This window comes from Notolabrus celidotus, chromosome 1 (genome assembly GCF_009762535.1).
Source record: "Notolabrus celidotus isolate fNotCel1 chromosome 1, fNotCel1.pri, whole genome shotgun sequence".
In the NCBI taxonomy this organism is placed as follows: Eukaryota; Metazoa; Chordata; class Actinopteri; order Labriformes; family Labridae; genus Notolabrus; species Notolabrus celidotus.
Genome location: NC_048272.1, coordinates 1,993,932 through 2,006,401, shown reverse-complemented (window position 1 = coordinate 2,006,401; position 12,470 = coordinate 1,993,932). Strand labels below are relative to the sequence as shown.

At 41.1% G+C, this 12,470-nt stretch overlaps 1 protein-coding gene across 2 annotated transcripts in view; it reads right to left on the bottom strand.

Moving 5' to 3' along the window:
- camk1b (calcium/calmodulin-dependent protein kinase Ib) overlaps window positions 1-11,907 on the bottom strand; it is a 51,868-nt gene extending 39,961 nt beyond the window's left edge. For both annotated transcript variants that reach the window (XM_034694588.1, XM_034694597.1), the window contains exons 1-2: window positions 11,771-11,907; window positions 4,199-4,312 (exon numbers count right to left, since the gene is read on the bottom strand). In XM_034694588.1, the coding sequence (XP_034550479.1) occupies window positions 4,199-4,284 (86 nt within the window). In that variant the 5' untranslated portion in view covers window positions 4,285-4,312; window positions 11,771-11,907. The remainder of the gene's footprint in view (window positions 1-4,198; window positions 4,313-11,770) is intronic.
- Between the last annotated feature and the right edge of the window lie 563 nt (window positions 11,908-12,470).

Genomic DNA, 12,470 nt, shown 5'->3' with positions numbered 1-12,470 from the left:
TGAGATGATTCACAGCACCTACATTTCATTTTCATTAACATACGAGTGAAGCTTAAGTTCCTCTCTGGTGTGTGTCTGTCTTTGTGTTCTTGTAAAGACACAGAGAGAGGGTGAGTTTATGTCTTGCACAATGCACACATGTGAACCCGGTGGTGGATTATTAATAGCAAATCAAAAAACTTTGTTTCCATAGTGACTATTTGAGTCCATTATGGAAAGTGTTTCCTGTTGTTACCTAGACAACAATCCGGCAATGGCAAACGAATGTGGCACGCAGCTGAGTGATGCGGTGAGCGGGTGATCTCTCAATAAACAAGCTCAGCAGCAGACAGAGGGCAGGTAGAACACTGGAGAGGAGACAGTGAGAGGGTTGAAAGGATGGAAAAAAGCACGTTCTTTCTTTGCACCCTTCAGTTGTTCTTGTACGCTGATACATCTTTACTTTGGCTTGATTTTACAATATTTTCCTGTACTATAATATCCCACTATTGTTAATAAACATGAAGTCCTGGCAAAGTAGTTGTACTATCTCACCCTGAAGTATCTGGAAGTGCTACAAAAGCTGAATTTAGTTCCTCCTCTTCTTTATGAAAATGTTTACAGTAGAGATACAGACAAGAAAGAGGGGAAGAAGCTATTTAGGTGCTGACTGTTTGACTTTGTTAAGGTTTAAGTCCTCTTTATTGGTGCTTACAGTATTTCTTTTGACGCTCTTTGCATCAGTGCCTAAAGCCTATGGATGGTTGCATGACCTCGCTAAACAAGCTTGGATTTCATCTTGGATTCACACAACTTAATCCTGGATACACAAGGATGTGGGTGTGTGTAAGAAGTGGCACACCTTGGATAAACATCCTGTCTCATGTCACTCTGCATCCATGTTGGCGAGTCAAACAAAGGGTACCAGGATTTTAAAAAGTTACCTTTGACTGCTGGTCACTCAGGGGTTAATTTTTTCAATTGATTTTTTTTTCTGCTGCTAGTTTGGGAGAGTCAGAAAACATTTCATCCAGACAGGAGGACAGAGTCAACACATGAGGGAATTTTGGAAGACAGACATGATCCTGTCTCTGTGATGGAATATGCTTAGTTATTGCAAAAGACAAAACAACTTGGGGCTACCAGCATTGTACCCCAGCTTGCTTGCATAAAGAACAGACTGCCACATAAGTATATTGACTAGAACTAGGAAGAGGGAGCACATCTCTCCAGTGTTAGCTTCTCTTCACTGGCTCCCAATAAAATGTAGAATAGAATTTAAAATCCTTCTTTTAACCTACAAAGCCCTTAAAAATCAGGCACCCTTGTATCTTAAAGAGCTCATAGTGCCCTATTACCCCTCTAGAACTCTACGCTCCCAACATGCAGGCTTGCTAGTTGTACCTAAAATCTCTAAAAGTAGTATGGGAGGTAGAACCTTCAGTTATCAGGACCCTCTCCTTTGGAATCATCTACCAGTCAGGGTCCAGGAGGCAGACACCCTCTCCACTTTTAAGAGTAGGCTTCAAACTTTCCTTTTTGATAAAGCTTATAGTTAGAGCTGGATCAGGCTTGGACCAGCTTTTGTCATGCTGCTATAGGCCTAGACTGCCGGGGGAACTGGCACACTGACACACTGGGATCCTAGCTCACCCCTTTCACCCCCCACCCCCTCATCACTTACTTTAACTCTGCCTGTCCCATTAAAGTTACTAACCATAGACCTTTCTGGAGTCCCTGAGCTCCCTTGTCTCGTAGGTTCCTCTGAGCTGCCGTAGACGTCCTCCTGCTGCGGACGTGCTGGACTCAAGCTGATACGGACGTGCTGGACTCCAGCGGCAACAGCTTCTACTACTCGTCTCATCACTATCACCTCTCTCTCTTACTCCCCTCTATCTGTCTATCCAGACCCAACTCGGTCGTGGCATGATGGCTGTCTAACATGAGTCTGGTCCTGCTGGAGGTTTCTGCCTGTTAAAGGAAGTTTGTCCTCTCCACTGTAACTAGCTAAATACTGCAATGTGCAATGCTCATGATGGATTAAGATGGGGTCAGACTGAGTCTTACCCTGTCTTGAAGTTGGGTCTCTGTTCATAATTTGACATAGAGTGGTCTAGACCTCCTATGTTTGTAAAAGCGTCTTAAGATAACGTTTGTTGTGATTTGGCGCTATACAAATAAAGGTTGATGGATTGATTGATTGATTGATAAGTTGGGTTTGAGATGTGCAGGACATTAGTCACAGTCCTACAATTGACAAACAAGGGGCAGGCCATCTGCTCTGAAGTAACTAAGCATGTCCATTTCGAGACAAATGAATAACACCCACTCACACTCACACGCACAAATATTCAAACACTGTGCTTAAAAGTCAAGAGGTTTAAGAGCGATCCCAAGAAAAGCAGAGCAGAAGAGCAAACAAAAGTCAGGACATCATACACCATTAGCCTTCAGGATACATATGAGGACTGCCTCACATACTTAGGCAAAAACAAGCTAACAACAACTATTGTAGATGTGCCAGTTTTACAGCCAACAACCCTCTCCTTTTAATGAAAACTACACTGATCCCTTACAGTGCAAGAGAAGCCCAACCCCCCCTCTCTAAACTGTCTGACACTCACCAGCTATGCAGACATAAACACTGTGAAAGACTTAGAGGGTACAGTCCTTGACAGGAGCCAATGTCAAGTAAAAGTGATTACTATAAATATGCGGGGTGTGTCTATGGATAAGATGTTGAACGAGCAAAAAAAAAAAGGCATATGTTTGATGTAAGAGTTCAGTGAAAGTCCTACAGTCAAGGATACATTTCATGGTGAAAACATGCTACAGCAGAAGATGTTTTTTCTTCAGATTCCCACTTTAGGCTTTTCATGGCGTTCTTTACTATTGTTTCATGTTATGTTTAGCAGTATGATGTCTTTTTAAAGTCTTCAGGGGAATCCTTTAAGAGTTACAAGTCTCCCATCACAACTCTAAACTCTGATGTAATCCAGTCCAGCAGCTTGGCTATAGCTCTTATCGTTGTGAAGGGATAATGTTGGGTACTGTGTCAGAGGTGTGGACTGAACTCCACAATGCTTTATGGCAGCTGCATGTGTAGTGCTGTGTTTATCTAGGAGGTGTTTTCTACACTTCTGTGTACAATCATTTACATGCAGAGTTACTGACCTCTCTGTGTTAAGCCTGCGTGTTGGTTTGTGACACTGTGTCCAAGAAGTAAATGTACTATGTCAACAAATTACCTAAGGGTCTTTATAAAGATATACTGCAGAACTACTCTATCACAAAAAAAGTAGGGTTATTGAATTCAGCTGAATTATACTACACACACTGACCTCTCTCAATCTATCCTGTTTTCTTGATGGAAAATGTCTTTTTTTTTATTATCCAGAGGGATGGTTTCTGGACTTTTGCCCACACAAACATGTCACTAGATCTGTAATGGTGCTCAGGTCACATCCTGCTGACACCTCCTGCAGTCAAAATGATTCACTGAATAAATGTTTACCAGCAGAGAGAGGCTGTGTCTGTTGCTTTAAAGTGTGAGCTGCTGAGTAATGGTTAAAGCCAAAACAAATACTGAACCTTACTGCACCACCTTAACTAATCTAATACAAACTCTCCTGTGTCCCTCAACCTGGTGTCATTGTAAGATTTCTTTGAAGCTTTATCAGTGAAGAAGGTGCTAAACATGGCCCTAGGAACTATCACCAACACAGTCCTGGCTATACCTGGCCACATACCTGTGCAGCTTGCACCCTCTCTTTATCAGGTTGGAGCCTGATATGTCCAATTAGGCATGATTCCTGTTTATACTGGAGTATTGACTAGAGCAGCACTGCATTAGTTTACCTTAAGCAAAGACACATTAACAGAGTCAACAAAAACCCTGTCATGAGGTGAGTTTCACAGTAATAAATTCATTTGCAGTTGCTCCTTTGCAAACATCCAGTCATCACACAGACAGTTTTCTTTGCAAAAAATTGCACAATGATAAAAAATGAATCCATATTACCAGGATCCAAAACAAATGCAATTGTATAGTCTTCTGTCCATCTGACAGATCTGTGGAACCTCCTATAATGCTTCATTAAAAGTATACAGTGCGCACCCTTGACTCAAATGTTTTCAAGAATTCAAAAAAGCCACAAAAAAAAAACCAAAACTCTGAAATGAAAGGTCTTTAATATGCTGCTGGCACTGACACACTTACGTTCCCAAGACCTCCTTAAAGTCGTACTGATCCCTAACATCGGTGGTCTTCTTTTTCCAGGCATGGCAGTCATCCCCAAGAGGCATCTTCTTGTTGTTACGGTCAGAAACAATGCTGGGGAAGAAAGAGAAGAAAAGAGGAAGAGCTTGTTAGTGCTGACAGTTGAGCTGCCTGCAGGAAATGCAGAACTGACCTGACAGTTTTAGTTGTGTTGTGTTGTTGAAACTGAAAGCTGTTTCAAGATCTGCCACGGGACAACACAGTTATAAAATTGCCTTATGTGTGATGTCAATTATGACAAAAAAAGAAAAAGATATTTTAAGTGAGTCAGGTTTTTTTTAAAGCTCTTTTTAAAAAAAAGTGGAAATTCCCAGCACTTGATAAAAAACCATATGGAAAAAAACCCACCATGTAAAGGCAGGTCTCATTGTTGTCACGCTGTGAGCAGTGTTATAAATATGTGATGTGAATATTTTATTCTCTGGCCTTAACTGAAGATTTTTTGCAGAATTCATGAGGTAAAAAAGTTTCATCTGACACATTGAGGGTAGGAAGGAAGTATTCTAAAGGAAGTAGAGACATATTTATAAACAGCCAAACAGGTTGTTGCAAAATGGTGTCAGTTTGTTGCAAGGGACCAAAGAATGTGGTAAAGCCTGCCTCTTCTCTTAAACATTTCTTACACACATACATATCATAAAACACAGGGTACTAAACACTGAGACCGGACTGCATTACATCCACCTACAAAAAAAGGAAGTTGTGCATCCGTATCACAAGGGTGTTCAGTCCCTTCCAACACTGCAATGACTTCCATAGGAAAATAAATTTACAGAGGAGATCTCAAAAGTGTTTCATTCATGTCTCCTAGACAACAATGAGATCTGGTTGAAAGCAAAATGAGACTATAGCTTATGTCTCCTGTTTCTCATTCTTGCCTCCAGAAAAAAAGTTGCAAAAAGTCTCAGCTTAGTCTCCCTTTCAGTTCAAAAGGAGATCTGGTCAAAATCTGAAATGATTCTCAGGTATTTCTCAAGTGTTGTGACTCCTTTTGAGCTCAGGTGGAGAAATCAGGGAGCTCTCTCAATTGTCTCAATCTAACCTCATCCATTTGTTTTTGTCAGACTCAGTTTTTGTGTCTCAAGTTGAGCTCAGATGGAGCAAAGAAAGCGCCTGAGCTCATCTTTTCATGAACATTTATAGTGCCCTGCAAAATTAACATTTCAATGTAATTGTCCACAAACTTACAATTCTCATTAAAACAATTTAACTACTTGCAAGATCAGATATTTAGATGTGAAATGATCTCTTCTTTGACTTTACAATATGGTCCTTCCTTTACAAGTCTGTTTGGAACAAAACAACTTCACAAAGATTTAGTGGATTTGAGAGAAATTGCAAAAATAGAGATTTCATACCAGGTATGACAGACCATTTATTTAGAATATGGGCCGCAAAGGGCTGACCAGATTTAGACAGATTATTACAATTAAAGGGGTGGACTCTTTTGGGCACTGGTGGCATAGCGGTCTAAGCGCCCCACATACAGAGGCTACAGTCCTCGTCACAGGGGTCCCTGCTTTGATTCCCGGCCGGTCGACCATTTCCTGCATGTTTTCCCCCGCTCACTACTCCCCACATTTCCTGTCTCTCTTCATCTGTCCTGTCAAATAAAGGCAAAAAGGCCAAAAATATATTTTAAAAAAGAGAAGAAAATGAGCCATTAATGAGATCTCTCATTTAAGTCTCAAATAAGACTCATGTCATGGTCTCAACTATTTCTCCTAGTGAATTTTAGGAGAAACTAATGAGAAACAAATGAGAACAATTTGAAACTTGAATGAGGCTGAAGTGAGAATTTCAATTTTGTCTCCAGAGACTTAGAAGAGAAAGCCTTGAGTAGTAACATTTTCCTCTGGGAAACAGTGTAGATCTGGTCTGAATGTGTAGAGTTTCTCTTCTCCGTGCGTGCACAAAAGTTATGAAGAGTTATGTCATATTCAAGTATTTTATGATCAGTAAAAGTAACATTTATGACACGGCCGGTTGAAAGTCAAATCTGTCAGGTTAATATGTAAACTCAGTCTAAAAACAAATCCTCCAATTCGTATTTCACAGCAGAGCTGTCAGACCTGCTCACAGCACTGGTTGTAAGCTTGGCTGTGGATGCTGCTCGCATAACAAAGGTTGACAAATTCCTAATGACAACAGGCGAAGGCTTCTTCCTGGAGCTTACTTTGGCCTAACAATGGTATTGTTCAACTAATAGTGAGGCAGAAACTTGAGCGTTTGAAGAAGAACCCAAACGCATTAGCCCACCAGTCTATAAAATAGACTAAAAAGCAAGTGTAATGTGTGCAGGACTTTACTGAGCTTCAGTGAAGCGATAAGAATAGACTTTACAAGCTGTGCCCCATAAAATATCAAGCCAAGGTATAGAGTATACGAACTCTCCTGCACTAATGAGTCAGGAAAAGACAGAAATTAGTCTTTGGTTCTTTCTTTCTCAGCAGAAGCTCCAGATGTTTGTCTTCACCATAAAGAGGATCCTGCTGTTGTATTTTTTTTTCTTCATCTAAGCCATGAATGTGCCCATAACTCAAGACCTGAAGGACTAAAATAGCTCTCTTCATATCAGCATGCCTCCCTCCTCTTCTGTCCCTGCTGCCTGTCTGGCAACTTTACAGTCTGTCTGTATCAGATGATGTAACCTTTTGTTCTGGATTATACAGGAGATGTTTTTTTTTTAATAGCCAATATAACAACACAGTTTATCACGTTCTCAGGAAACAGACTATAAAAACTAGCTTAGGTGTGTATATGAGAGGCATTAAACAACAGACAGAGGAAAGGGCTGAACACTATCGTTATCTCAGAACAAATGTCAGTAGGACATGGCCTCTTCTAGCTGCATTGATTGATGCACACGTGCACAATGTAGCCTAGATCCAGTGACATTCTCGCACACACTCACAAACAGACACACAAATGCTTGGCCGTATGCTGCCCTCACTAATGTCAGAAGTCGGCTTCATATCTGTTGTCATGGGAACCCCAAGGAACTGCTATGGTAGCCGAGTCTCTAAATTGCGTTAGTGTCTAAAGGATTAGAAGGAGATATTACACACAGTACATATATATGCTTCTACATTTGTTCATAGACACTTAACTCTGTGTACTGATTTAAAGGTGACATATCACGCTTCTTTCATCAATATGTATTGGTCTAAGAGGTCCCCAAAACATGTCTTTAAAGTTTATGCTCAAAAAAACACTTTGAAATCAGATTTTGGCATGCCTGAAAAGCCCTCTTCTTCAGCCTTCCTCAGAACACTCTGTTTTCCCTCTGACCACGCCCCCTCAGGAAGTGAATGTGGCCTCTAATGTTTACATGTTGGCTGAATATACACGGCTGCTCACAGATAGCGTTACTTCAACCCTCTGAATCTGATCCAGAATCTGATCCTGACGGAGAGGCGCCTGCAGCAGGACCTTTCTGAACCATTGGTCACAGATTTAGTGTTTCTTGTTGTTTTATTTGTCAGCATGTCGACGTGTGTCTTGGTACACAGCTACGAACATGTAGCTATGTGGCTATGCTAACTAGCGCTAGCACTTATCCATGATAAGTAAAAATCATCCACCAGATCTTCAAATCTGCAGACGTGGGGAGTAAAACCAACCTCTGCCAGAAAGGCAGCAGGACCTTTCTGAAGGATTGGTCACAGATTCTGTGTTTCTTGTTGTTTTATTTGTCAGTATGTCGACGTGTGTCTTGGTACACAGCTACAGCAGCTACAGCTACAGCTACAGCTACAGCTACAGCTACAGCTACAGCTACAGCTACAGCTACAGCTACAGCTACAGCTACAGCTACAGCTACAGCTACGACATGTAGCTATGCTAACTAGCGCTAGCACTTTTCCATGAAAAATAAAAATCATCCACTAGATCTTCAAATCTGCAGACGTGGGGAGTAAAACCGACCTTTGTGTTTATTAAGACAGCCTACAACTAGCATGCCTCCCTCCTAAGCTCCTTGTTAGCACACATGTGTGCAGGGAATGAAAAACAGAGGAGGGGTTGAGTTGTATTTTATACAGTCTATGGCCTGAACAAGCTCCGAGCTCTGACTCCGTTACAGACCAGATATTGTTGTGACGTAACAAATCACAGAAGTCTGAAACAGCTGGTTTCAGCACACATTTACAGAAAGGTGTAGAAATCAGAACAGGGGCAGAATGGATTCTTTTCATTCTCGGGGGGTTTGTAGACATGCCAGGGACACATATTTCAGGTAGAGAACCATTAAAAAGTCGATTTTGCATGATATGTCACCTTTAAAACTTACATTGGTATCCGAGAAGTTCATCACTTCCTCCATGGCAATTTTCATACAATTTAAAGCAACTGAAGTAAAAGGAAGTGGCGCTAAATTAGGCACGAAACAGAAGCATGCAAAGTAACAAGGAAGTCCAGTGAAATGTGTGTAAAAGCTCAACTGCTTACTCTGGCGTGTTTAACTTCTGATCCTCAAGTCTATTAACTACTATGGTGGACCAAAACAATATGCAGCAATTGTAACTCTATTCCTGAGCACATCTTTAACTTGACACCAGTCTCTTTCTTTTAAAATTGAGGATCTGTTACACAGCATGATGTATTTCCCTTCAGGGTTTTCCATGTTAAATGGTCAGGAGTAAGCCAACATAATAACACCACAGTTTATGTGCTGAGAAAAAGGGGATTGCAATGCTTTTGTAAATCCAATGCTGAGTTTGAAAGGAAGGACTTGGACTTACTAAGTTGTAGCTGATTATATGCTTGATATTGAATTTCAGGATTTAGGGCATTTACAGACTACATGATGAATTGATGATACAGTTCTGACTTTGTTTCCTGGTCAGCGTTATTTGGACAGGACCTTGCATTTGTCATGTTCAAGACAAGCCACCTCTAGGTTAAAAATAACAACAAGAAGAGCAGGGCTAGTTTTGAGGACACTGAAGAAAGAGTGAAAAAGCCTCTCACGCACTGCTTGTTTGGAGCATCTCACCTTGCCCATATGGAGATTCATGGAGATGCATGGTAATTCATGCACTGAAAATGGTTGATATTCAACATCAAAGTCATTTAAACCCATAAATACATCAACCTTTTGCTTGTCCCTGGCTGTGTTCATTTTAGAACAGCAACATGCATCTAAATATACTCTATAACATTTAGATTTCACAAACACCTGGATATGTCTTAGATTAGGCGTCTACACAACACATTTTTAAACAACACATTTCAGAGGGAGTGTTGAATGGCATTGTTAAACTTGAGCAAGGGAGACTCAAACAGGCATATGCTATTAAGATTAAGGTTCAAGTGTAGGACACGTATAGGGGCAGATGGGGGCACGTTTGTAATATGTGGGAAAGTAGAGGAGAGTCACATGCAGATATCTGGTGAGCATGTAGAGGGCGAAGACAGCCCCTCCATGTCCACTGATGACATGACTTTTGGCTAGTGGGTGAAGATAAGCTGCTGACAAATTAAAACAAAAAAAGAAACAGGAAGCGACAGGATTGAAGAGGCTTGAGCTAGGGTAGCTACCATAACCATTACATCCCCTGAATTGAGTATGTCACATGCAGCATTCACTCTTGTTCAAGGTTTACACAGAAGAGAGCTGCTGTACTCACTGGTTTCCCATTCCTGTGATGTGCAGTGGACAGAAGAAACACACATAAACACATACACGTACTGGTACACACAACCAGAGTTAAATGTAACAAATGACAAACAGTTAGTGTGAAATTTAATTTGCAGAGGCGTGAAAACTTCAGCAACACTTGTATACACACTCTTGCACACAGAGTCAAACAGACATGTTGTAAATTAAAAGAAGACACATGATGTTCAAATGAAAAGAGACCAAACCGAATTATTGAACACATCACAACAAATCCACTTGTTCTTTCTGTGGGTCTCAAAGTAACATCCATACAAACTGGTCTTCTTTTATTTTAACACAACAGCAACACACATTGTGATTAAGCCTCCAATATACCAGGAATTCAGTTGCCAAGTTATGATACAGACCCAATCCCTGCCAGAGGTTGCGTTTCCATTAAGTTAGGTTTGCTTCTTTCTTTCTTATTAGGAAGCAAAATTGCTTTTTTAATAATTAGATTTTCCTCCTTCTTTCAGGTCTTAAAAAGGTCAGGCCTATGCATAGCCACATCCCCTGTCTTAATTTCGTCTTCAGAGCTCCAGAGGGAAGAGCCATCTTGATCAATATGACTTGAATCTAATGTTTTTCTAAAGACAGCAACCTCCTCTCTAAACTGACAAACATGTTTTGTTACCATAATGGTCTACCTCTTTGGAGACCTGATCTTGAACTCCTCAAGATCTTTGTAGCTAAATAGAAAAAAGTAAATTGGCCACAGTGAAATGCAACTCAAATAAACTCTGTTCACACATTTATTAAATTAAATAACTATAATTCATTGACCCAAACTGTGAGCTCTTGCAGCAGTGGTGGGCGAGCAGTTTTCCTGCAACATTTTAAATGTGACGAGAAGAAGATGTGAGGAAGCAGTTTGTGACTCTGTTTCTTTCCTTGTTAGTCTCTTAGCATAAGCTCCTCAGGGAATCAGAAAACTATCCAAGTAATCTACCCAGCCTGTCCAAAACTACCTGCCTCCCCCCCCATCCTCCACCAATCAACTATCCTGCACCCATTGGCTGACAGGCAAACACAGAGAGCTTCACTAACACTCTGATTGGTCAGCTGGTGTCAGTGACGCAAAACAAATCTCCTCTCAAAGTGGGCTTATTAATTGATAAACAGGCTAACTTCTCCTTACATCATCTCATTGATAGAGGTGTTGTGTGTGTGTGTGTGTGTGTGTGTGTGTGTGTGTGTGTGTGTGTGTGTGTGTGTGTGTGTGTGTGTGTGTGTAAGAGACAGGAAGAGAAAGAGAAAGAGAGGGGGTGCAGAATTTTGGAAGAAAAAAAAAAGAAAGAGGTGAAAACAAAGCAGAAACATAAGGAGTGTAAAATGACACATCCCTGCATGTATACTGAGACGAAATAAAACACAGCCAGGCTCTCTTAGGGAAAAAGCTTGTAGGACAAGGGGTCAGACCACCGACAGAACTTACCTCATTAAATTGATCAATGAAACACTCCTGTTTTCATTTTTCTTTGTACATGGAAATATGCATGTAAGCTATTATTAACCTTTCTAAAACTGCAGCTGCAACTACACAGAGGTCCCCTTTTGTGTGCATGGGATTATACATCTGCATAATGCAACCTAAGGATGCAGCGACAACTTTGGTATTTTACCCTGTAGTAAAACAGCTCATGGTATTAAAGACAATTAACCCTCCCACCAGAGATCATCTTCAAACAGACGCTCCCGCAACCAAAGAGTGAACGCGCGTTAAATGCGACGCTTCACGTTCGCTGAACGATCTGTTAAAAAAATCTGATAAGGAACACTTCTCTTGCCTTTTAAAGAGAGTCGTGGTTAAAAGTTATTCTGCATGACTGTTCTGCGGAATTCGGTTGTACCTGAAATGTGTCCGTCGGTAAGGTCCAGCGTCCGTCAGTCCTTCTGTCTCTCCAACTCAGAGCGCTCTCACCGGAATCCGTACTTGGCAACCTCACCAACAGAAGCGCTCCTACTGACGTCACAGGAGGGCGGGACCAGGACGTTCTGATGGACCAACCAGACGTCCGAGCTGCGGCTTACAGGTACACAGGTCTGCAACGTGATTGGTTACCTCTCTTCACCCGTGACTCCCCATGCTGCTGTGCTGAGGGTAAAATGCTCGGGGTTCTTGCAGCCTTGACAGGTTATGATAAACAACACCTGCTGAAAAGGAGACATGCAGGCATTGATTAAAAGCAGCTGTATGAGACATTTATGGTATGCACATGCATGGAGTTTTTAAGTTGCTCTCAGTACAGTCAAAAAAACATTTCACAGCAAGGAGAGACAGGCCTACAGCTGAAAACTGTCAAACTATGGACTACACAAGCAGTTTTCAAAGATCTAAATGTGTCTCAGCCAACACATGCACAACCACAAAGAGAGTATATATAATGTATTGTATGAATTTATGTGCTTTGGCAATAACATGTCTTTGTTAAGATAAGATATAAGATAAGATATACTTTATTTGTCCCCCATTGGGGGAAATTATTTTGTTACAGCAGTTTATAACACGGGACAGGGGAATACAACAATGTACTAACATAGTTAGAAATA